General features: G+C 34.6%; 1 protein-coding gene and 1 pseudogene across 2 annotated transcripts in view; one reads left to right on the top strand and one right to left on the bottom strand.

Annotated features, from left to right (window-relative positions):
- WDR72 (WD repeat domain 72) overlaps positions 1 to 26491 on the top strand; it is a 234461-nt gene that overhangs the window by 88284 nt on the left and 119686 nt on the right. For both annotated transcript variants that reach the window (XR_012091494.1, XM_008016545.3), the window contains exon 14: positions 348 to 544. Coding sequence is in view for 1 of the 2 variants with exons in the window: in XM_008016545.3 (XP_008014736.3) it covers positions 348 to 544 (197 nt within the window). In the remaining variant the exon portion in view is untranslated. The remainder of the gene's footprint in view (positions 1 to 347; positions 545 to 26491) is intronic.
- LOC119628246 (U2 spliceosomal RNA) lies at positions 13965 to 14071 on the bottom strand (annotated as a pseudogene).

Here is a 26491-nt window from a genome sequence, read left to right as displayed (position 1 = left end):
GAACACTAGGGGACAGCACTAAAATATTCCATAGTTATGTGTTATTGATCACTTGTATACTGTATAATAAGTTAGAGATTTTACTATTAAAGACTATTGAATCTCCTGTTGATTTCAGTGGATGAAGAAGCACAAAGAGGAGGATGAGCTTTTCAAATCCATAAGTTCAGCCTTTATGAGCAAGTGTTTTGAATAATTTAGAAAAAGCTCCCAGGCTATTTTTCGGTTGCAAGATACTAAGGCACGATAACTTAAAGGACTGTGATTCTTCTGTTAAAGAGTGTTTTGTTCTGTCTTATTCTGTTGAAGTAAATATTTTGCTGACATTTTTACTTCTTGTTTTCCAGGCACTTTGGAAAGACATGAGACAGGAGAAAGAGCACGAATTATTCTTAATTGTTGTGATGATTCACAGCTTGTGAAGTCTGTACTTCCCATTGCCTCAGAGACACTTAAGCACAAAAGTATAGAACAGAGATCCTCCAGCCCCTACCAGCTTGGGCCATTACCTTGCCCTAGTCTGCAAGTGGAGTCTTCATGTAAGGTAAGTTCAAATCAAGCTGATATTCACAAAGAATGTTATCAACTGAATAAGAAGTTAGATGCATTTATAAATACATGGCACTTAAGTATCAGCACAAAAACAAGAACTAAGAGACTGCTGCATCTACCAGGTAATCTTGGGTGAATCAGTGTAACTTTTTGAGTGACTATTATACTTATTATGGCATGATTTTTGACAAAATAGATTCTGGCTTGTCGAAATTGAGTCCATTTTATATTAACCCTTGAATCCTAGGTTGTTTTCCATAAGGAAGGGAAAACATTTATTTTTATTTTTCAGTTAAGAGTATCTGACCTCTTAAAAATGCTGATTGAAAATAAACAAAAAAAAATCAGAAAAACTAGATCACAGTATGGATAATTATTTTGATATACCCAGTATCAGTAGGATCACTAACTCTCTAGGATTCTAAGCCTCAGTGAATACACAGTGATGGAGTTGGCATTTATTCTCATAAACCAAGCCAACCAGCTTAGCAGAAATTTGGCTAGCTTTATTGTTTTTTATTTGTAAATATGATATAGTAATTTAATCTGATTTCTGTAAGGGATTATTTTCCATCTTTTTATATTTTCACCTCCAAATTATCCCCTCAACATACTGTTGTAACTATCCCATTTATATGTACATATTAAATGTATTTTTTCATGTAAACATATTTTCATGGTATGAATATGTAATTTTTGTTATTAATGGCTGCATTATGCTCTATGTGGTGTTTCTATCATTGCTGGTATAGATCGTTTCTCTATGGCTTAATACATGGCTTGGTTTTTATGTTTCACTTTTTAAATAACACATCTATGAAACTAAAGCTTTTTTCATGCAGATTATTTAAAGGATATATTTTTCAAAGTGGGATTGCTAAATCAAGGTTTTGCTGATTCTTAATTACATATTGTTCATCTTTTCTGTTATTTTAATGGTATTATGAAGACTGGTAATATACTATTAATAAGGACGTAGAATAAGACCCTATTTTATCTCATGTGTATGTATCTAGTTAGGCAAAGGAATATGTCATCATCAAGAAGGGCCAATGGGCCATTAAAGCCATGCCTCAAAGCAGCAGAGTTGGGGGCAGGGGTGCTAGCATGTAATCTTTAGCTTTTTAGGTTTAGAGGCCTGGTTTAGATTTTTATAAGTGAGTCTAAGATTTGTCAACCTTGTGAGAACTCAGTCACCCTAACTAAATACCTACAAAAATGAATATATGAACTAGAATGACAATTCTTTAATTGGCACTCTGATTGTTGCTTGGTACATTCTCACTGTAGCAAAGCTGAGGTCTGGGGAAATTGTAACACAGGGTTTCTTCATGGGCATGGAGTCAGAGCCCAGAGAATATTCATTCATTGAGCTCTGAGAGTAGAATGTTACCAATGCTCTCAGCCCAGCAGAGTACCATCTCCCTTGGTCAAGGCTGATAATGCATGGAAAAATTTCTGAATTTTGGATTTTTCTTTTTAAGACTCCATGTAGAACGCCTGCTTTTGTTTGTATTTTCCTCCTTCAGATATTGAAGCTGGTGATTAGGTGACAGCTTTTTTTCTTTTCTCATTCAATCCATTGTCTTTAGGTTTTTGAAACCTATTTTTCCTATTCTTAACTTGAAAAGTTCATTTTTCTAAGGACAGTTATAGAGATGCTTTGAAACTTCAACATTCACAGCTGAACATAAGGTGGGAAATTGAATCACACTGACAGTCTTAGGTATCATAAGGCTGTAGTGAATAAAGCCCAGTGAGTGAGCTGAGCCAGCTGCCAAGCATTCCCATCTTGGTGTGTCTTTTTTGCTCACCATTCATAACAGAGTTAGCATCTTATAGTGGAAATTATATGCTAGAGTAGTAGGTGAGAACTGGGGGATGTCTCTTGACCTATGCCTTTAAGATGTCTAGGGTCTGCAGGAGCAAATCTCATTCATCAAGTGTCATTTTTACTAGTTGAACTCCCAGAAGGTAAACTGACTGCTATGTATTTCACTCTCTTGAAGAGCTTCATAGTTACTCTTTAGGTACTGGTAATAATATATATAGATTTCATTTTCTTTAAATAATTTTGTTTCTTCGTTGACTTCAAGAAGCAATAAAATGCCAGAATCTTGTTTTCCTACTTACAGGCTGATTTCAACTTTATTTTCTTGCTTTTGCCCCTTACCTTAGATGACTACAATTTCAAACTTTCATTCTTTACATTCGGAGATAAACTCAATTGGACAGGACTATCACCTTTTTTGTCCTATATATTATACTTCTCTTATTATTAAATTTAGTGCTAATTAGAACAATATTTTTTATGCTTCTCCTAAGTTGTATCTTTTTAAATTATGTACTGGATATCTTCATGGTCTGCTATACACTTTTTCTCTTAGCATTTCATCCTGATAGAGTTAGGCTGTTGAGATTATTTATTTATTTATTTATTTATTTATTTATTTATTTATTTTTAGAGGCAGGGTCTTATTTTTAGAGATCGTGCCACTGCACTCCAGCACAACGACAGTGCAGTGGTATGATCACAGCCCACTACAGCTTTGAACTCCTGGGCTCAAGCAATTCTCTCGGCTCAGCCTTCCAAGTAGTTGGGACTACAGGTGCACAGCACCATACCTGTCTAAATTTAAAAAGTTTTTCATTTAAAGGCAAGATCTCATTTTGTTGCCCAGGCTGGTCTCAAACTCCTTGCCTCAGGTGATCCTCCTGCTTCAGCCTCCTGAGTCTCTGGGATGAGAGATGTGAGCCACTGCACCTGCCAAGGTTGCTGTATCTTAGTCTTCTTTAATTTACAAATTTGATAAGCATGACATTTTATGGGTGCTGATACATTCCCCATTCTCCTTGTGACTAATATGGTAAAATGCTTCCTGAGTTTTCATAAGAAAAAAATTAATTTTAAGAAACCAAATTTGAATCATGCTCATTGTATCTGTGGGGAAAATGAGGGATGGTATGCCTGTGAAATTTAAAACTGTTAAAGGTTACTTTGTATTTCAGGATTGTTTTTGTTTGTGGATTTTAGTAAGACACAGGTGAAATATTCTCCAACAGTAGAATGAACTGTTTAAACAGAAGACTAGCAGCGGAGATTTTTGTGTTTGGCAACATTTGGACTTTATTAGAATGCTGTATTTATTTTTTCTTGTTGCATTTGAAGCAAGTACATATAGATCTGGAGAAAAGTTTAAAAGAGAAAAACAAATACAACAAAACATTTTGAAAATAATTCCAATTTGAAATGCTAGAGGAGTTGAATTTGTGCTGCTAGACAAAGAATATCTCTGGCATAGGAAAGGAAGGCCAGAGTCATAAAGGATTTAAAGGAATACAATATCATGTTAGTGATGGGGACTGCTTTTCTTAGATTTATCTAAGGATAAGACAAGATAGAACCTGTTTAAATTGCAATGGAAGGAATTTAGCATCAAAGAGAATAAACAACCATCCTAAAATCATCTGTAATTGCAGAAATCTTTGTAGCTTCATCGTATTTTAAGGGAAAAAAACCTATTTTGTTTGTTCGTTAGTTAGTTGCTTTTAAATTCTTTTTCTGCATTTCTTGTCTGTGAAATGAAAAAGGGTAATGTGGATTATTATTTGGGGTCTATTGTAGTATCCTGGAAATGTCTTTTCTTTAAAATTGATTTTCTGTAGAATGGGTCTCCCAGCAGCTCCTTCTGGTTTGCTTTTCTAGAGCTTCACTGTCTAAAATGGTAGCCATTAAATATTTGTAGCTACTGAGTATTTGAAATGTGGTTAGTACTACATGTTAAATTCTATTTTGGATATATAGGATTAAATGAAATATATTACTAAAATTAATCTCACCCATTTCTTTTTCCTTTTTTTAATGTATCTATTAGGCAATTTAAAATTACAAATGTGATTTGCATTCCATTTGTATCGAACAATGATGAACTAGATCAGGAATAAGTATTTTTCTTTTTTGTAAAGGACCTGCTATGATTTGGATATTTAACCCCTCCAACCTTATGTTGAAATTTGTTCCTCAGTGTTGAAGAAGGGACCTAATGAGAGGTGTTTAGGTCATAGGGCAGATCCTTCTGAATAGATTAATGTGGGGACCGGAGTGCATGAGCTCCATCAGTTTCCAGGAGCATTGGATGCTAGTAAGAGCTCCTCCCTCTCCTGCCTCTCTTGTTTCCCTTTTCACCATGTGATCTCTGCACACATGGCTCTGGTTCACCTTCTGCCATGAGTGGAAGAAGACAGGCCTTCACCAGATGTGCTGTCTTCCAGCCAGCAGAATCGTGAGCCATATAAAACTCTTTTCCTTATGTATTACTCAGCCTCAGGTATTCCTTTATAGCAACACAAAAATAGGCTAAGAAACGACCAGATAGTACATATTTTTGGCTTTGCAGGCCAGAGTTTTGCAGCTATGGGTACTCAACTCTGCTTTTGGAGCACAGAAGCAACCATAGACAATTCTTCAGCAAGGGTGGTTGTATTCCAATAAAAACATTATTTATAAAAACAGGCAGTGGACTAGAGATGATGCACTGGTTGTCGTTTGCCAATTTATGATCTAGACAGTCTTTACTGGACCTGGAGATCATGAGGCCTGAGGAGAAATTGGCAAAATAGTCAACACCTCCCTTTTCCCTCCATGTCTGTATTTTACATGAAACAACTTATCCCAACCTCTTCTGAACTGTGTGTAATGTAATCCAAAAGAGCTTATATCAAGTCTAATCTGTGACAGAAACCAGGAACTCACATGTGTTTGGAAAACCACCCTTTGTAGAGAAACAAATTTGTAAGTAATGGCTCCCAACTTAGTTGGATTTTTTTAATGGAATTTTCTTTAAATAATGCGCTTATATGTGCATTTTTGTCTAAGCATATAAAATTGATTATAAATAAAGACTACACTGCATTATTTACATTCCAGTTGAACTTTCTAGAAATCTGGTTATATATATTTTTAACCTTTAGCTGACGTTATGGTGATGTCTCTCTGGTACCATTTGCTGAAAATTTTTATTAGAGCTTTATTCTGATGCCTCTTGTGAAAAACAGCTGGTGTATTGGTAGACCACCAGTTGAAATTTGATCCCACTACTACCTATCACCTTATCAGAATGAAAAGTTAGTTTTTTTATATTTTATGACACAAAAAATAACCAAAATAGAATTAGTTTCCAAATTGTGACATTTGAAAATATCATCTGAAAATGTACTTGTAAAGCTATTAAATAATAATTCATCATGGCAATATTACATGTTACCATGGTTTTTATTAAACTACCTTTATTTTAATATTAAACTTGTATAACTATAAAAAAGAACAAATATTTATTTTACAATAAATTGCATTATATAGGGCTAAATCATCCATATAGAATGAAAATTTTCCCTTGTTGATTAGTAAATTTTTGATTTATTCTTTTTAATATAATAAGCAGCATAGAACTATTTTTCTAATATGGAAAATATTTTATATCAATTTTTTATAATTTTAAAAGAAAATAGATTTTTATTTTAAATTTCAAACACTTGATGAACAGACAGTCATTTTCCTCTGTAAACATTGGATTAAGATTTCTGTGTTAAGTATTTTGATTTGGTGAGTCTCAACTTAAAACTGTAGTACCTAAATGATAATATCCAGCCTAGGAAGATAGAATAAAGCAATAAACGTTAGGGGAGAAATCTACAAGGTCATTTGCTTTTTGAACACGTAAGGTGATGCAAGTTTTTGACAGTGTATAACTGTTTATCATAAGAATTTTATAGATAATTTTACATACTGTAGGTTAAATAAAAATTTCTGTAATAACTAATCCTTTTTTTAAATAACTGCTTTATGAAGAATTTCCCTTTTTTCATTTTGTGGCGTGAGTTTAAACTTTTTCCGTTTTTAAAATATTACCTCAATCACGAAGAAAACTATGAGGAATATGTCACAGCTTTGTTTCCAAACTAATTTAGAAGGTCTGAGTGACTGTGAAAAGTAGGAAATGCACCATCGAATGACTCCAGCTGTCCACCTCGCACCCAGAAGCGACTCCGAATTTCCTCACAGGACTTCAAAGCCTGGCTTGTATCTGAACATTCGTTGGCCACGTAAATCACAGGCACAAAAGGAGAATGCTCCTATTTCATGGTGCGAGGCTAGTTTAAGTCTGGCTTTGTGCAGCACGTGCCGGTGGGGAGTGCCAGCAACAGAAGGACTCTGTTCTGACTGGTGTGAGAAATGTAGTTAACCCCAGATCCATATTAATGTTGTCAAGTTCCCTCGATGTATTTAAACAGATTTTAATTATTTTCAGCGTCCAAAGGCCTGAAATATATAGCCTAATAGTTCTTCCAAGAAAGCTTACTTCATGTGTGAATGTAAAACCTCTCATAAAAATGAAACTTCTATATTGGCCTTAGTCATTGACATAGGTTATTCATCAAGTCAGCAATTTGTGTGGCAAAGTGCCATTTGAATAGTGTATTGTTAGGATACTTATGGTCCACTTGACAAGGGCTCTTGCTGTAAATAGTGCAATTTGACTCCAGCTGTTAAAGAGTGGCTTTGACAGCAGCCAGATAGCATGGAGATGCCTTACTGCACTGCCGAAAAATCGATATTGGGTTCTTGTTCATAGTAACCTGTTCTTTTCTCTTCTGTAGATTTATAAACGACTATTAAGGGTTTACAAGTGGAAGTTTAAATATTATTTTAAATGTAATTCACTTTACGTTTCAAATTAAGACTTGCAATAAAGGGTACAAATGGAGAGTTTTCAGATATTATTTCCAAACCCTGGCTCATGTTGAGTCACAATTACAGTTAAGTTTAATTTGGAATCTCTAGCCTCAATAGAAAAGAATTTGTGTAAAACATGGACTCAAGATTGCGTGCCTATTGTATATTGCCAGCCCAATGATTTCTTCTTTTTGATTTTCCTTATCAATTTATCTTCTGTGTCCCTCCCCTCTTCTCTGTGTGTATACCTTTTTGTATAGATGGCAGAGTTCTTTGTGGCTGTGCCCATAGCAACACCCACAGATGTTGACAGCCAGTCATGTCCCCAGTGTTGTTTTCCTAAAGCAGAGTCTTGCTGGTTTTGAAGAATTTTCTAAGCAGTTTTCAGCACTACAAGGTTGCTATGATACCTGACTGGCGGTAATGGATATTGAATCTGTTAATTACAGTAACTACACACAGGGCTCTTTTTTGACTGGGTTTCTCTACCGTTGTGAGCTGTTATGTTTAAGATACAGAGAGGAAGTGAAGTTATATATTTAAGATGAGAAAAAATGCTCCAAGGTAAAGTCCTGAAATGTAAAATAATTCCAGGTATAAAAACCTTTTAGCTGCCTATTGCTTTCCCAGGACTGCCGATATAATTTATTTAAATCATTTCTAGTTTTGGCTGAGTTTGATTTTTAGTTTTTACTGTTGTTCCTGAGAGGACATAAGTCCTCATCTAAAGTGTACTGAGCAGGATTTGAGAAAGCTGCATTTTTTAACATGGAAAATGCCAGTATAACGTGTACTTTCTCAAATGCCTTTTTCAATGAAGTCAGCTGTTAAAATAGCTGTCTTCCTATTACTGATCAACTCTGCATTTATTGAATTTATGGCTGAGATAGCAACTGAAAATTCATAAAGCTGATAATATAATTGTGAGCGAAGACCTTTAAGGCTGATTCAAGGTCAGCGTTATTATTTTTGTAATTGCTGATAAGCAGCCGTGATTTCTGCCAGAGAAGGGGTTAGTTCTGCTTTGGGTTAGTTCTGCTCTGGTTTCAAAAAATGTTCTCTCTTCCATTATTTCTAAAGTAAGATTTTTCACTGAATAAATATTGATATCATTTATTTAGTACTAAACTTAGCTTTAGATTTATTTCAGTTTCTCTCCCCCCACAATATTTCATTAACTCTATAGGAGACATGGAAATCTAAGATTATAACTTTCTTCTTGGATTAAATACTCTGTTTGTAGTTATCAGTTAATTTGGAGGGGGAAGTTCTAGCATAGAAACATGGAGAAAAGTTAAACATTTTAGGCATTTTAATTTTGCATTTAGCTTGATCTAGGGACTTTGTTAGCATAGTTTATTAAAGCACATCTTTACATTTGCCTTCATTTACATTAATAATTTTATAGATATTTTAGAACCTATGAATTCTGTAATCATGTTCATATGATATTATGCACCCAAAACTGTTTAGCTTATTTAGACTTTTTTTCTTCCTTATTTCTTTTTTCCTTTTTGCCCAGACTGGAGTGCAGTGATGTGATCTCAGCTCACTGCAGCCTGTGCCTCCCGGGTTCAAGCGATTCTCCTGCCTCAGTCTCCCGAGTAGCTGGGACTGCAGGCGCCCCCCACCACAACCGGCTAATTTTTTTGTATTTTTAGTAGAGACGGGGTTTCACCATGTTAGCCAAGATGGTCTCGATCTCTTGACCTTGTGATCCGCCCATCTTGGCCTCCCAAAGTGCTGGGATTACAGACATGAGCCACTGCGCCCAGCCTGTTTTTCCTTTTTAAAAACATGTAGCCTCTCAAAATTTGTTAAGATCCTGCTTCTTGTAGTACCCAAAAGATGACCCTATTCCACCTACTTAAAGAGGTTATTATCTGTTAGGGTCCAAATTCACTCCAGTGGATTTGAATGCTCTGTTATTGAGCAACTTGTTGGTTCTGATTAAAATGATTATAAATGTGACCTCTTCAAAATGTGTTTCTATTCTGTTTTTTTAATGACTAATGCATTGGATGGTATTTTCGGGAGAAAGAATGAAGTTTGTAGAATTTAGATGTTAACTCAAAGTATTAGTTGCTTATAACTGGAAGGAAATGGAGGAGAATAAAATCTTTCTTGTTGAAAGCTGGTAATACCACTTATTGACTGAGAGTACCATCTGGACCCATTTAAAGCAATCCCAACAGGAGCACTACTTCTGTACCAATGACTTATGTTGAAACTGGCCCTAAGAGAACAGCAAATGCAAAAAACTAACAGGAAGCAATTCTCAAAAAAAAAAAAAAAAGCATTTATTTTCATGGAATAATTCCCCTATCCTATTGAAAATAAAATATATTAAGACTTTATCTTTATTTATTGGAACTAAGAGCATGAACTTATTTAAAAAATATATGCAGCTAACATTCTTGTCCTTTTTTCTGAATTTGGTTTTCATAGTGATGTCCTGAAGGCACCACCAGTTCTCTGCATCTCCAAATGACATTTATTTAGTTGTAATTTTCTTCATACTACAATAGCTCATACTATTCTGCAAACAGCTTTAATCCTAAATTAAAATATCCTGCATAATCTTTTGGTTCAAGTGTGATTATTCCTGCCAGATATAAAAATGATCCTAACAAGCTGCCGTGAGCAGCAGGGGCTTCCTTATGCACCTATTTAACCCCATGCACAATCAAATGGGACTGATAATGGACGTTGTTCTATTTCTTCACCTATTGCCCAAAACCTGATGACTTTTAGAAAGCCATTAAGAAAGCTTAGAAAGCCAGGCACTGTGGCTCACGCCTGTAATCCTAGCACTTTGGGAGGCCGAGGCGGGTGGATCACGAGGTCAGGAGTTTGAAACTAGCCTGACTAACATGGTGAAACCTCGTCTCTACTAAAAATACAAAAATTAGCCAGGCATAGCCAGCTACTCAGGAGGCTGAAGCAGGAGAATTGTTTGAACCCAGGAGGCGGAAGTTGCAGTGAGCCGAGATTGTGCCATAGCCTGGCCAACAAAGCAGGACTCCGTCTCAAAAAAAAAAAAAAAGAAAAGAAAAAAGAAAGCTTACAAAATGCAAAGTCCTGCTCACCTTCATTATTTTCTTTCTAGCTCCCACTAGAGGTCTCTTGTCGTTATATAAAACGTGGCCTTCTCCATTGATTTTCTGGTAGCAGATGTTTTGTTTTCCTTTTTGTTGTCTCTCAAGCCAATCTCTGTTTTACAACAACCATAGCATGACATTGATCATGTAATCATATGGCAAAATATGGAAAGAATAGTATAGGTCCTGTCTCTTTATGTGTGATTATCTTGAGGCTCAAATGAGAAAATTATTTGACAGTTGACATCTCCCCAAATCTAAGAGGATACCTGAACATTGAACTTTCACATAGTTTTTATTATATGACTGTCAGTCCAAAATTGTTAATTGCCAAGGACCTATCTTTTATTAAACCAGATCAATTATAAAGTCAAGTTAATAGAAGGTAACAAATTGTCTTTAAGATCTCTCTTTTTTTTTTTTTTGAGATGGCATCTTGCTCTGTCACCCAGGCTGGAGTGAAGTGGCCCAATCCTTGCTCATTGCAGCCTCTGCCTCCCAGGTTCCAGTGATTCTCCTGCCTCGGCCTCTGGGATAGCTGGGATTACAGGTGTGCACCACCATGCCCAGCTAATTTTTGTATTTTTAATAGCTATGAGGTTTCACCATGTTGGCCAGGCTGGTCTTGAACTCCTGGCCTCAGGTAATCCACCCGCCTCGGCCTCCCAAAGTGCTGGGATTACAAGCGTGAGCCACTGCACCTGGCCAAGATCTCTTAAGCATATCTTTCTTTTATGACTTTAACATTTATGTATGCTAATGATCAGCTTATAATATCTTGAGACATATTTTTAATCATTAAATTTCTTGTGTTAACAAGGATGGAATTAGTAAGGTAGAAGCGGAAAACTAACAGTTCTGAGTGTATTTTGTCAAAATTTTCACTTTTTATAATTCAATTAATCATGACAAATTATGCCCACAATATACATCTGATTTAAAGGATCTACCCTTCTATCTTAGTGCAGATAGCACATGAGATCAGATACAGAAAATTCAATGAGTTGCGTGGTGAGGAAGTGCCCACGTAACACACAGTACCTCAGATGATGGTTTGTTTCACTGTTCTTGTGCACCTACCACAAAGGCCCTGCTATGGGGCCACAGCTTGATGTTTTTTTTGCCTTCACCTGATGTTCTATGTCCATTAATTCTAGGACCAAGTTCTTGTATTTTAAAACATTGAGTTATTATGTTTTATCAGACTTCAGTTTTGTAACGAAATAATTATCAAAATCTGTGTATCTTTCACTAATGAACAAAATCTAAGGATTTGAGCCCTTACTTCTCTATCTGTATAATGGGTATAATACATGGGTATTTAATTCACAGACAAATAATGAAGTATAAGGGGACTAAGTAATATAATCTGTAAAAGTCTCATTATGTATGAACGATACATCATATCTCTTAAATCTTTTGCAGCCCTCTTGCGGTTACCTGATGTCTTTTTGATAAATTATTTAGTATGATTGCTTTTAATTCTTGTTTTCAGGATATACTGAATTTCATTCAGCATGAACACATACATCATATTGTAATTAAAAGTTTCTTCACTTGAGAATTAGAGCAGGATTTGTCAGTAGTTCATGAGTGATAGTTGGGAAAGAACTCTAATTGATTTTTACTATCCACTGGTAATTTTGTGTTGATTTCCAGACTGGGTATATTTATGCATAATCAAAACCTAGGAAAGATCCACTTTAATATTTCAGAATGTTCATAAAATTCCAATTTCTATTTAGTACTATTATTTTAAAATGTATCTCTTAAACTAGGAACTCTATCTATGATTTTCTTAGCAAGAGTATCTTTGGAATTATACATTTGATTTTAACACTTACCGTGTGGGGCAGGGGATGTCCTGTAAGGTTTACACATATTCTTCAGACATAACAATTTCCAGTCTATTGAACTCACGTAATGTTTATGAAATATTCTTTTCAACTTCCACAAGCATGATGGAAAGAAAATAAACTAAGAATGAGCATTCCATTGTTATTAATCTGAGTTGCATTCACCCTTGTAATAAAAACCAAAATCAAAAATCATACATTAAAAAAGATGAAAAACATCAACTACAGGTTCAGTTCCATGACCCAGATATTTAATCCCCAACTATTTGGCCTCATTAAAGAAACTCATATTTCCACTGATGTTAGTCTTTTGCCGGAATATTTTCACCCCAATTCTATACCTTCAAGTCTAACTTTGATGTCAGTTTACCATTACGTAGGTAGCAGCCCACTTTCTGTTATTCTCTTTCTCAGCATCCTTTTTATTTCATTTTGTATCTTCCCTACTCTCTACTACAGTATAAGTTCACAGGGGACAGTTACAGTTATGATCAACCTATTTTATAACTTTATCATGAAATTCTCATCATCTAGCATATCTGGCACATGGTAGGCATTCAGAAATATTTGTGGAATAAACTCATGAACTGTAAACTACTGAAGTCTAAAACATGAAGAATAGATGGCAAGAAAGTAAAGAATGCTTCCATTTTTGAATTGTAAGGAAAAAATATATAAATGACTGACAGAAAAAAAAAAAGCGTATTTATTTTGCCAGTCAATTGCTTTGAGTCCAAATCAGGTTTACATGTGACTTGATTGTACAGAGGATAGTGACCTAGCAAAAAATAGTCAGTAATAGTAAAGAGGCTGTTGAAACACAGCAGCAACCTCCACTGATATTTAGACATGTCTCAATTAATTCAAAAGTTTATAAGAAAAACTTTATTAAATAGTGGTTATAAAACTTAGTATGTCCAGCATTATTAGTGAGAAATGATTCACTTGGGGTAAGGTGGGCATAGAACAGAGCTGATAAAGACTCAGAAAAGAAGATTGAAAGGCAATGTGGTTAAAATGGCTTGTTATACCAGCAAAGTGCATATTATTACCCCATTTACTTGCCCTTAAATCTTAGACTTCTTTTTCTAATAACAAAGTTGTTTAAAATAAGCACTCAAAAATAGCCTGAGGATTGCGTTATATATCAGGAGCCTCTACTTCCCTGAAAGAATTACTTAACTAAGCCCTCTCCTCAATACAAAACCCTTGAAGCCAGCAACAATCTAAGCAACAGGTTTGTAATAACTTTCAGAAATTTAAGCGTAATAAAGATGAAGAGGCCTGATTTATGTTTCATTTCCCAGATGCAAAGACTAGTACAATTCCGCTTCCCCCAAGTAGCAAACATTGCTTCCTGCTTTTGTACATCATTTGAAAACTGCTTAACTCACCCTCTCATCAGAGGATAAGGAGGAGAGAGGGCTGATTACGTTTCAACATGTATGACATTAAGTGCTTTTAGGTAGCTCATTGTGGGAACGTAGGGTGGCATACTGGATTAGCAGCCCCAGGAGAAACTGAGCTTTGTAGGATTTGTTCTTCTTCCTTGTCTCTGAAGCCCCCATTTAGATTCCCATGACAAGGCTCTTCCATAATTTCTGGTACCCCAGTGCTCTTCCACATGGGTGGTGCTGGTGACTCTATTCTCCACATTTCTTCCTGCCCAATCTCATGTACCAGAGATGTTCTCTTTACCTAGTCAAATCCTACCCAGACTACAGCATGTGCATGTACAATTTACCATGAACATGTTAGTTAAACAATTTATATTAAACTGATAAGAACAGATGCTACATTTGATCTTAGCCAGAAGGCCAAGAGATGATTAATCAATGTATAAATTAACTATGGACTGGACACAGTGGCTCACTCCTGTAATCTCAGCACTTTGGGAGGCAGAGGTGGGCAGATCACCTGAGGTCTGGAGTTCAAGACCAGACTGGCCAACAGGGTGAAACTCTGTCTCTACTAAAAATACAAAAAATTAGCTGTCATGGTGTCACATACCTTTAGTCCCAGCTACTCGGGAGGCTGAGACAGGAGAATTGCTTGAACCTGAGAGGCAGAAGTTGCAGTGAGCCAAGATCGCGCCACTGCGCTCCAGCCTGAGCAACAGAGCAGGGCTCTGTCTCAAAAACAAAATAAAGCAAAACAAACAAACAAAAGAACAAAACTATAGATTGCCTAATTATTTTACCACTATTTATTTGTCTTATTTTCCCAGTTAGGCCTAAAGCTCCTTGAGAACAAAGAATTACTGTGTCTGTATGTTATGTAAGTTTTGTAGCATGGAATGCAAACAGAATACTTTATTCATTCAGTAAATATTCATTGAACATCTACTATGTGCCAGGCACTCTTCTTGATACGAGATCATGGTGCCCATGGCGCTTACATTTCTAGTGAGAGAGGATACATCGCAATTAAAACAAAACAAAACAAAACAAAACAAAACAAAAACACAAGACTGTCAGGTAATGATAAAGGCTCTGCAGGGAATTACTGTTGGGCAGTTTGATAGACAGTCCTAGGGGTTTACTATAGGCTGAGTGGTCAGAGAATATCAGAGAAGGAGGTAGGATTTATCCTAAGTTTGAATTGCAAGAAGGAGCCAGAAATTCTCCCACCTTACAGAGGGGAGAATATTCTAAGCAAAGAGAACAACTACTGCAAAAGGTCTAAAGTAGGAATGAGCTTGATGTAGATAATGAAGTCAAAAAGGTCAGTGTGACTCAAGAGAAGTATGGGGGAGGGAGAATTAAGAGTCAATATTGAAAAGTGAGGGAGGGATAGAATATGTTGGGTGTAATAATCCCAAGTAAGAAGCTTGAGTTCCAGGTATTAAAGGGAGTCTTTTCACAATTTTACTCAAAAGGAGTAACATGATTTGATTTATGTTTTGAAAAGGTCATTTTGTTTGCTATGTAAAAAAAAAAAATTGAATTAGAGAAGAGAGTGTGTCTGGAAGAGGAGTCTATTGCTTAGTTGAAGCAAGAGAAATAAATTGTTAGCTGGTGTTTGTTTTGTTTTGTTTGTTTGTTTTAACATCAAGTTGGCAAAAACCATGGTGTGACATATGTGCTCTAGTTGACCTATATCCAGAAGTGCCAGTGGGAGGAACCCCTTTAGATGGTGAAGCTAACCCTGTCTGTGGTATGCAGGAAGTCATATTAGGACTACATCTTGATGGATGAATAAGATTTTGCCATAAGGAACAGCAAGTCCAAAAACCCAGAATATGAAGATGGGGAACAAGTAGGAGGTTAATGAGAAGTTGATATGACTGGAGATGGAACATAAAGTGAGACGCAGTGGAAGGTAACTATGACTTGTACCCCTGCAGAAAATAAAAGGAAGTCTTCGAACCTGGACTTCAATTTCTTATTTTATTTTGGTAAGAACACTTAACATGACATCTGCCCTCTTAACAAATTTTTAAGAGTATATAATACATTATTGCTGACTCTAGGTACAATGTGGTACAGCAGATCTCTAGAGCTTACTAATTTTACTGGGCTGAAACTTCATGCCCATTGAATAATAAGCCCCTAGCAAGCACAATTCCACTCTTCAATTCTGTGAATTGGACTATTTCAGATATTGCATATTGGTGTTATCAGGCAATATTTGTATTTCTGTGACTGCTTATTTCACTTAGCGTATGTCCTCAAGGTTCATCATGTTATCACATATTACAGAATTTCCTTCTCTTGGAAGGCTAAATATTATTCCATTGTATGTATATATCACAATGTCTCTATCCATTCATTGGCTAATGAACTTTTAGGTTATTTCCACATCTTGGTTATTGTGATGCTGCAATAAACATAGACATGCTAATACTTCTTCAGGATCCTGATTTTAATTCTTTTGGATAAATACCCAGAAGTCAGATTGCTGGAACATATGGTAGTTCTATTTTTAATTTTTTGAGGAACCTGCATGCTGTTTTTCATAGCAGCTATACCATTTTGCATTTCTACCCACAGTGTGCTAGGATTGCAATTTCTCTACATCCTCACCAACACCTGACTTTTGTTTCATTTTGGTTTTGTTTTCATTTAATGATAGCCATCCTGAAAGGTGTGGGGTGGTATCTCATTGTGGTTTTGATTTGTAGTTCTTTGATAATTAATGACATTGATCATTTTGCGTGTATCTCTTGACCAGTTGTATATCTTCTTTGGAGAAATGTCTATTCAAATCCTTGGCTTGGTTTTTTTAATTGTATTATTAGGATTTTTTGCTATAGAGTTGTAAGAATTCCTGGACTTGGACTTCTGGGAGCAATTTGTATTTGTGGTGGAAAATCTCATGAGTAACAAAAACAACCAATACAGACTTAAGATAGGGTCCTCTTTTAAAGTGCAACTTAATGGAATTAAGGGAATTTAACACATAAAATTGCTTTCTTTATATTTATATTGTATTTTTGCCCAGAAAGAATATTTTGCATACATTTAAAATTCCCATTAATTTAGAATAAGCCAGGGGTTGGCAATATTTTTCTCTAAAGGATCAGATATCAAATTTCTTTTGGTTTTATGGGCCGTACAATCTCTGATACATCTACTCAACTCTGCCTTGGTAATGCAAAAACAACCAGAGCCAACACATCAGTAAATGAGTGTTTCTGTGTTCCAGTAATATTTTGTTTACAAAAAGAAGTGGTAGGTAGGATTTGGCCTACAGGTCTAATCACAGTGCTGTGATTAGATTGTGTTATAATCGAGTATAATAGGCCACAGGAAGAGGAGTGTGGTAGCTTTCCACTGGAAAGAACTATGTTTTGTTATTATCATTAACAGATTTTCTTGTAAAGCTCCCTATTTGCTGAAAATTATAACTGGTTTTGCTCAATGTGGGAGCCCTGGTTTGTAAACTCTCATTTGGGTTTTCAGAGATTTTTGTCTTATTTCTTCTGCTTCTTACTTTTTAAAGGTAATCTACAAGCTTGATCTTGTCAATCAGTTGCTAGACATGTGAGAAGTTATTGTGGTATGGTTGTTTGAAAGAACTCCTATCCTGAGACATTTCTTAAATTTTATATACTTTTTTTTTCAGTGAGCATACTCTCTGGGTATTGATTTCAATTTAATAAGTATGTGTTGAATTGAATTGACTGAAATATCTGGTGACCACACAAATATATACCCAAAATAAGCGTTGTGGTTGATTATTCGTTATGTGAATACACATACAAATCACTCAAAAGAGGAGAAGCACTATTTTAAAGAAAAAAAATGTCCTTTGGTCTTCTTAGTGGTGAGCCAATTCTGGCTAAGTTGTTTTTCCTTCAGACCTCTATCTTTACTGACCTTTTGGCCAATTATAAGCTTGTTAGTGTGATACTTAGAAAGCATCAACATGATATTGCTGATTTCAGTGTCATAGATGGGAAGCAGAGGTGTTGGAAGTAAGTAAAATTGCATGTTCATACCACATCTCTTTTAATTAGTTTTCATCTCTAGAGGGTGAGTACAGTGTAATTTAGTAACACATACTTGTTATCTTAATTGATAAAAACATATAGAGAAAGAGGTGAAAACAAATGGAAGGAAATAATTGCTATTTAAAGAACACGTGAGAAGTATCTTTCCTGCTACATAAAATTTGACTTAATGAATTTTTAAGATTTGATATTGAGAACTTTTATTCTATTAGTGCCATTGAATTTTTATAGGATGCAGAATAGACCAAAGTTGGATTATGAAGTGTCTATTCAAACAGATGTGCCATCTGTCAGAGGTGGGGAAGTTAGGGGGAATTTGTTTCTGTGTCTTCGAGTAGTTTCCAGGGAAAGCATAATGCACATAAGCACGAGAAATCACATTTCATGTAGTGGAAGGAGCACTGAACTAGGAGTAGTCAATTTGGGTTTTAATTTCAACGTTGGCATTCCAGTAGTTGGGTTGAATAAATGAGTGGCTATATGACATTGAGTCAGTCACCAAACCTCTCTTTTCTCTACCTATCTATTCATGTGTATATTGATATCAATTTGGATAATATCCAGATCAGAATAGGCTACATTGTGCTCTAATAACAGTGTCCCAAATTGCATTGGCTAAAACAGCTCAAGTTTATTATTTCTTATTCACTCAATGTACCAACCTGGGGTCGGAAGGGGTCTCTGCTCTTCATTGTTACACAGAGACAAAGCTAATGAAGCAGAAACCATGTACTCGGAAAAGGTGGAGAACTGTAAGCATTTGGTAAAAATACCGATGACTGAGGAGAGGGAGCGCGAGAGAGGAAAAAAAATACTAATGATTGCACAGATAATTTCTAGGGCTCTATATAAAATTATATGAAATTTTGTGGAGAAGTGTGATTTCTCTTTAGATTCCTGCTTCAGAAAGTTAAGGATCTCCCTAGGTGTTATAATTATGGATGATCTAATTTTCTTTTGATTATCTTTATTATTGAATTCTGTGTAAACAGTATTAGTATTGTTTATTAAAGGCAAAAATAATACAACAAAAGCTATTTTTAAGTAATGAATCTCTTTCAAATGTCCCTTGCTTATCTTACTTTTTAAAAAATTTATGAATGTATATAAATACTTTTAGTTTCTTCTATAATTCAGAATTTGGTGTCTGAGTTAATATTTCATGTTCTGTACTATTGTGATTTCATAACAATTGAACACATCTTTTCCATTTTTCACATGGAGTTATATGATTTTCTAATCTGTTTGTGCACAAAAATAATTCTGATTTTTCACATTTTATTCTTGAGATCTGGTCAGACTTACTAAGCTTTCTACTGGAGTCCCTGCCATAGGACTAATGGAGTCCTTACCTTTGCATTGTACCAAGAAAGGATAATCCTTTGTATATTGTCTCTAATACAGGCAATACCCTACAATTTGGGGGAATATTTTGGCTTCAGTAATTTATCAACAAAGACCCTTAATTATTCCCTTTTTTTTATTTTTGGTTATGAGACTTCCTTTTTATTACACCTATTTGGCCATACCTTACCTTCCTTGCCTTTTTTTTTTTTTTAACTGTCCCAGAGCTTTTATTTGACGTTTTCTATCATTTCAGTATTTCAGTTCCTAGAGAGGATATTTTGTTGTACATTTATTTCTCAGAATTATTTATAAAACCATGAAACTTTAAAGCTGGCATTTGGTTTCAATCCCTTTCCAGAAGCTGGGGACACACTTGTGATTGTGGTTCTTTTCGCTGGGGAGAATACACTGGTCCCTGGCTTTTGTCTCTTGTTTGCTAACCAGTTCTCAATACAAGGTGACCTGAAACAGTCTTCTGGCCTCTGGCAGTTTTGTTTACCTTCTTTCTTTTCTTTTTCTATCCCTCACTCCCTCCCTTACCTTGGTCTTACAACATTTTTCAAAAATGATGAGCAGTTTATTTACCTCTGAATCCATTATTTATATTATTTCTCACCTGCAACTGAATCTGCATCACGGAAATTTAGTTGATTGCTGAGAGATTATTTTGGTAATGTGATAAGAGAATACAAATTGCAGGGGTTTTATAAGCACGACATATAAAAATAAAACTTTCAAACAATCTAGCAATATTTTTATAATTAGGACTTTGGTTATTTTTCCTTTGCTATGTACATCAGAAGTTTTTTGAGAAGTAGAAATAAACTATCTGAGAGTTTAAAAAGGAACTTAGTTTCTTTGCAGTCATTTAAAAAATAGATGTACAGAGATATAGTTATGATTTACAGAACAATAGTCACATTTTAAGTGGTACAGAAACACTGATGCTTTTTAATAAGCCAAATCATCACCTTATTCCTGTAAGATAGGGAATAAGGTTCATCATACATCCAGGTTCACTGGGACAGCTTTGGCTCATGCCTCTTGTTCCAAGGTAATTGTTAATAATGCACCATTTCACTCTAAAAAGTAGTCTGGTTTGAACAATAAATTATATAATCACTTTATTTAAAAGAGACTAACCTTTAAGTTAAATGAAGAAAAATATATATGTGTGTCCTACTTAAGGTTAATCTAGCAATTTCAAAATATTCAAATAACCGTGTATGATGTACTAACACAAATGAGTTAAAGAATGTAAAGCTGATGCTTAATCATTTTCCTTTTACATTTAGATGTGCAAAAATACTAGAATCTCCTAGCAGTCAAATGATATAGTTTAAGAGAAAAATCATGCTTAAGGCAAATAAAAATCTTAATTTTTACTTCATCCAACATTTACAGTTTTAGTTTTTCTATGTTTGGCCTATCTTTCTTAGTACATCATTTTAAAAACCAACATGCAAAAGGTTCATTGCACAGTAAATGACACCCTTCATTTTATAATGGTTTATTGATATATGCATTAAAAATATAACTGGATAACCCTGAGAACTGCTTTACAAAATTCTGCTATTCTTCACACTTAAAACACAAAACCTATAATTAAAAAAGAAATGAGCAATTTGTCCATTAGCCAGAGTCAGATTATACACTTTAAATCTGGAGATTTTGTAAACACACTAATAATATTTTACAAGCATAAACCAGTTTGAAGCCTGAAACACAATTTCAGTTATCTTTATATTCTAAGCTTTATAATGTCACAAAAAGTGTCCATCTGTTCAGCTGAGATTGCTTCAAATAGTGAGTGGTCAGAAAGACTTAGATGATAAAGGTCAAAGGAGCCTCTTGACCCTGTGATACTTGCCAAAGCAATTGGAGTATCAGGGCTGATATATAGTTAGATACAGTTCGCTAAAGCAGGCTCCACTTTAATTGGTAGTGATAGCAAGAATATACAGTAAAGTCACTGCTGAAAGAAAACAAAAAGTATCCAATATAGTAATTTATTACCAGTCAGTGGGTTTCACGCACTAGGTTGTTTTACCCCTGCAGTGGTGAGAGAAAGCAAAAAGGTACTCTAACACTTAGCTGAAAATGGATGCCCTGCTGATACCCAAGATGCGTAGTGGCCCCATGATTGCCCGTGCCATTAGCTTGGTAATGTTGTCTCTATTGTAAACTCAGCTCCCCATGTTCTTCCTGTGCATCAGCTGCAGATTGAAGGCTTTCTCCTTTGTCTTCTATTTGCCCTGCCAATCATGCTGCTCTCCACCCGACCCGATGGAAGGAGACAGTTTTACTACCAACAACTGTCTTCAGCAACCTAGGGCTCAAAGAATCTGAAAATGAATGGTTGGCACTTTCATTTATACCTTGCTGTTCGATTTATGCATTGTTGGGATTTTTTTTTGTTCCTATCATTCCACCAATGGTTTCCAGATTTTTCATATCTTTGCATAACTAGTATACACCTATATGCTTTTGGTTCCCTATGAAATTAAATTATTTGTTACAAATGTTGACATGTATTTGATGCAGTATGAGCACAACTCTTTGTAAATATTTTTTATTTAATCAGTTAAAAAATTCTTTAAAAAATAGTTACTGATTTCTGTCAATGAAGATAAAATTCCCATGGGGAAATATGAACGAGCTCGTCAATGTCTCGATTTTTTTCCTTAAACATCTTAAGAAAAACTATATAGCACCAAGAAAAGATAAACTAAAGCAGATACTTTCCTAATTGCAAGCACAGATGCAGTAAAATAAATCTTATTTCACATTTCCAGTTGTATATGGGAGGTGTAGTTTGTGTTTTTGGTTTGTGTGTGTTTGTACTTATTTAAAATATGGATACCTTCTCAAATATTTAAATTTACTTCAAGGATCACTTGATTTCAAGACTGATGGATACACTGTTTTCATCAAATCACAATAGAAATTTATTCCTGAAGTAATTACAGTAGAAAACAATATTAGCTTGGCATTTACAATTAAACACTAAACTTAAACTTGATTTGGATTTTCTAACTGAGGGCTCAAATAGTATAGAAAAAGCATGTTACTATATACATTTTTCATGGATAAAATAGTCTTTTATACATTTTGTTTGCATATGTAAAGTTAAAATTAGATAATATTGTGATTCTATGAAAATGTATTTTCTTTCTTTTTTCTTTTCTTATCTTTTCTTTTTTTTTTTTTTTTTTTGAGACAGGGTCTTACTCTGTCACCCAGGCTGTAGTGCAGTGGTGTGATCAGGAAATATATTTTCAATTAAAGTTTAAACACTCTAGGTTAGATCATGGAAATGGTAAGTTGTTGAAAAGTATGTTATTTTCTTTCACTTTCTACACACACACACATGCGTGCACGCACACACACACATACACGTACGTTTCAGTTTTTAACTTAAGCAAACAGTATCTGGAATTTTTCTGAGACTAGCCCTAGGTATGTGAAGAGTTAGAAAAGACCAGATTCAGGCCGTCCTTCACCAGCTGCTTTTATTGTGGCCAGGTTCTTAGCATTGTATTGGGTTACCCCAAAGAAAGTTTGATGCGGAGCATGTCTCAAGCCAGCTCCCATCTGTTTTAGAAACCATGTGGTGCTTTGGACATCGAAACAACTAGGGACTTTACGTTTTAGGTTTGAATGAAGCTTTACCATCTTTTCAAGGACAGAAGGAGAGACATTTCAGGAAAAAAAACTCCTCATAGCGTGTTTGTGTATGGTGAGTGATGGTTTGACTTCCTTAATAAAAGTATTTATTTAGCTATTACAATATTAATTAACTGACTAATGAATTAATTAATTTGCTGCTGGAATGGAGACTAGGCACTCATGCCTAGTCTTACGCCTTATGTCATAAATCTTCACAAACCAAGGAATTCTTAAGTCAATATCTATATGTTTTCAGTTTTATTATTTAGGCTAAATAATTCTAAGGTAAAAATTGTATGAAATAATTTTAGCACTGGATAAATATTAATTCGTCATTACATTTATGAAGAATTCTTTTGTGTTTTTTTTCTAACTTGTATTTTCTACTTTAGAATCTTCAAATGGACAAGGCAGTGGCAAAGGAGAAGCTTATAGATTAGGAAAATGACTAGCTTTAGGAAAGAGGACAAAGAAGAGGTAAACCAATATAGGACTCTCCATCACTAATGGAAATACATATTTTAAGGGAGGTAGCACAGTTCTCAGAATAAGTTGGATCCCAGTGGTAAACAGCCCTCAGAGACAAGAAGGTAGATAAGGAAAATAGCATTTACATTGTACTTTCCATGAAATTTTTATGTGGTTATGTGTATTAAATCAGTTAAAGTAGATGGCATGTCTTGATGTATTTGAAGGGGGAAAATTTTAAAGCATTTTCTTTTCCTGGATGTTATGCCAGTAATATATACAGTAACTTGAGTTTTCAGGTATAGTTTATGTTGTAATTTAAGACTTTACAAAATACGGTGTAGCAGTATCAGTTTTTCATGTATCACTAATGGATTAAGGCTGAATTTTAGGAAGTGAATGCTTGACAGTACAGAGAGGATCCTGACATTTATGGACAATAAAGAAACCTCTCTCACTCTTCAAAACACAGCCTTTGTGGTAGGCTCTATTATTATGATGCTGTTGATATGCCCCTTTCTAGACATGAAATAAACATATGTACACATTGGTGTGTGCATGTATATAGTTTTTTAATGTAGAATTGAGATACTATAGAGCTGTTCTGCAAGTTGCTTTGTCAAGTCAAAAATATTTGGCAGACATCTTTCAATATCAGTACATGAAGATCTACCCTGGTTAGATTTTTAACTAAACTTCCAATACATACTATTTTAGTTTTACTTTTGGAAAATCCTTGATGGGGAAGCAATTTGGGACTATATGCTAATGTACAATTATTACTAGTTTATGCTATTATAATGTAACTCTTCTTTCATTTACTTAAGACTACTGCATATGTCAACTTCGAATTACAGGGATTAAAGAAGGGCAGTTACTCACATAAATGGACCTAGAAAAACCATTTAACTTATTCAACATCAAGAAAATACATGAATCATATGAGTTTTTAAAATAGCAACAGTAATCATATCAAGTGAAATTACAGTAACCTACCATTTCTACTATTATTTAATATTTTTCTGACAGCTTAAGCAAATGCCAAAATATAAGAAAGAGAAAAAAAAGATGAAGAGAAGGAAAAACATTATCTTTATTCAAATAGAGTAATAGTGGACACTGCTTATAAAATATTAATAGATCAGAAAACCTAATAAAACAAAAAATAATGTTCAGCATGGTAGTTGGCTAAAAACAAAACTTATGTACTTACATGAAAACACCAATTAGAATACACAATGGAATTAAAATTCCATTCATAATAGCAATAAAAAAGAAAATAAATAGGAATAGATTTCATAAGAAATGTGCAAGAGCCATATGAAACCATATTTTAAAAATTACTAACAGACACAGAAATGCCTTAATTTAATAAAATAATATAGTCCCACAGGGAAAGCACACTAATTTAAAGGTTTCTATACTCACAACTCTATATATTTAATAACAATCCATTTCAAACTCTCCTTAGTGGGTTTCCAGGAACAAGTGAGTGGATTATAAAATTCTTCTTGAAAAACAAGTGTGTGAATTGAGCTAAGAAAATTTAAAAAATAGCAGAATGATGGCTGGAGCCTTCCTTCTTCCTTCTCAGATGTCAAACATATTATCTGTCTTTCTACATATTTATCTACACACACAAACACACACACAGTAAAATAGTAGCACTTGGTACAAGTTCAAGAACAGAAAAAGAGATAAATGGGGGGGAAAAAACGGTCCAAGAATGAGTATATCATAACCTACTCTTTGTTAAAGATGGCACTTAAAGTCTAAAAGGAAAGTTAATAAAAGGCTTTTGTATAATTGAGTGTGATTTTTGTATAAAATATAAAATTATATCACTTCTCTCTACCTTTCACAAAAATAAACTTCAGATGAATAAAAATTTTAAATGTAGAGGGATAAATTACTAAAGGAAAACACTTGATAAAATATTTAGTAATCATGTTACAAAAGACCTAAGAAGCAAAATTTCAAAAAAAAGAAAAAAATGAATTTTCACTATGTAAAAAATTGTATTGTAAAAACCTCAAAAACTTACAAGCCAACTTAAAACCTGATAACAGACTTGAAGAAAATCTTTGTAATATTCAATAAAGTATTAATACCTCCATATATAAAGGGACTCACACAACTTGAAAAGGAAAACATAAATAGTAAATGAAGAAATTGGGCAAAGATTGACACAAGCCACAGAAAAATACAAATAGTCGTTAAGCTTTTCTCACTAAAAGCCCACAATGCAAATTTCCTCTTATTAATAAATATTAAAAGAAGTACTAAATTTTTTGACAGCATGACAAAATAATAACTTATATGTATCCACATTTGTTGAAATGTGTTTTGAAACAGACTTGCTGGAGCAGACTCACAATTTAGTCAATACTTTAAAGACAGCATAGCTTTTTACCCTGAAATTTCATTTTAAAGAATTTTTAAAAGAACCAGAAAGTATCCAATGATTGTATTTTTAGAAAAAGAATGGAAAATGCTACTTTTCATTTGTAATCTGTGGAGAAATGGCTTATGTAAGGATAACTTATGTCCTTTTCCAAATTACCCCAAATTCTGCATCAATAAGATTTTGAGGAGACTTAGTACAAAGTTAGGGCTATGGCATCCACGCACAACAGAACCCAAGAGTGGAGGCGTCCTAACTGAAGCTCTGGGTGGACAAGAAGCCACTGATGAAAGCAATCTGTTACAGAACAAGCTGACTTTTGACTGACCTTGTAATTAGGTGCTTAAATGGGCTAGTGTTGTAAGACATTTATTTTTAGGCGACAGTTTCTTAAGTGAATTTCTCTGGTCACACAGAGGTTTAGAGATGGGCTAACTGAAATGTGCAGGGCTCACACCCAAAGGCTATATCCTATGTTACCATAAACAAAAGCATACTTAATTTTTAAAAGTGTGCTAGTTTTTATTACTTTTAAAAAGACCTGGAATAACACCTTCAACCATTATATTTCAGTATTGAATAGTTACCAAATGGAGCATGTCATGAAATTAATATGTTGTCCTCCATGACTATATGATCCAATGTTATCTGATACTTTAGGCTCAATGAAGTCTTCTATAAAATACCTCATGTTTTATGAACTCATAACAGAACAAACTCCTGCTGATATGCACAAAGGTTGAGGCATGTCCAGCTTTTAAGAGATTGGAGTGGGTGAAGAATAATGACACTTATGCATATGATGATGATGAAAGGTAAAGGTTGGAAAATATATTAGAATGTCATGGGAAGTCCAAGGAAGGCAAGATTACAACTGGAAGGGCAGATTAGTAAGGGTTTAGGGAA

This window comes from Chlorocebus sabaeus, chromosome 26 (genome assembly GCF_047675955.1).
Source record: "Chlorocebus sabaeus isolate Y175 chromosome 26, mChlSab1.0.hap1, whole genome shotgun sequence".
Lineage (NCBI taxonomy): Eukaryota > Metazoa > Chordata > Mammalia > Primates > Cercopithecidae > Chlorocebus > Chlorocebus sabaeus.
The sequence above is the reverse complement of the archived record's forward strand: the minus strand, read 5'-3'. Positions and strand labels throughout refer to the sequence as shown.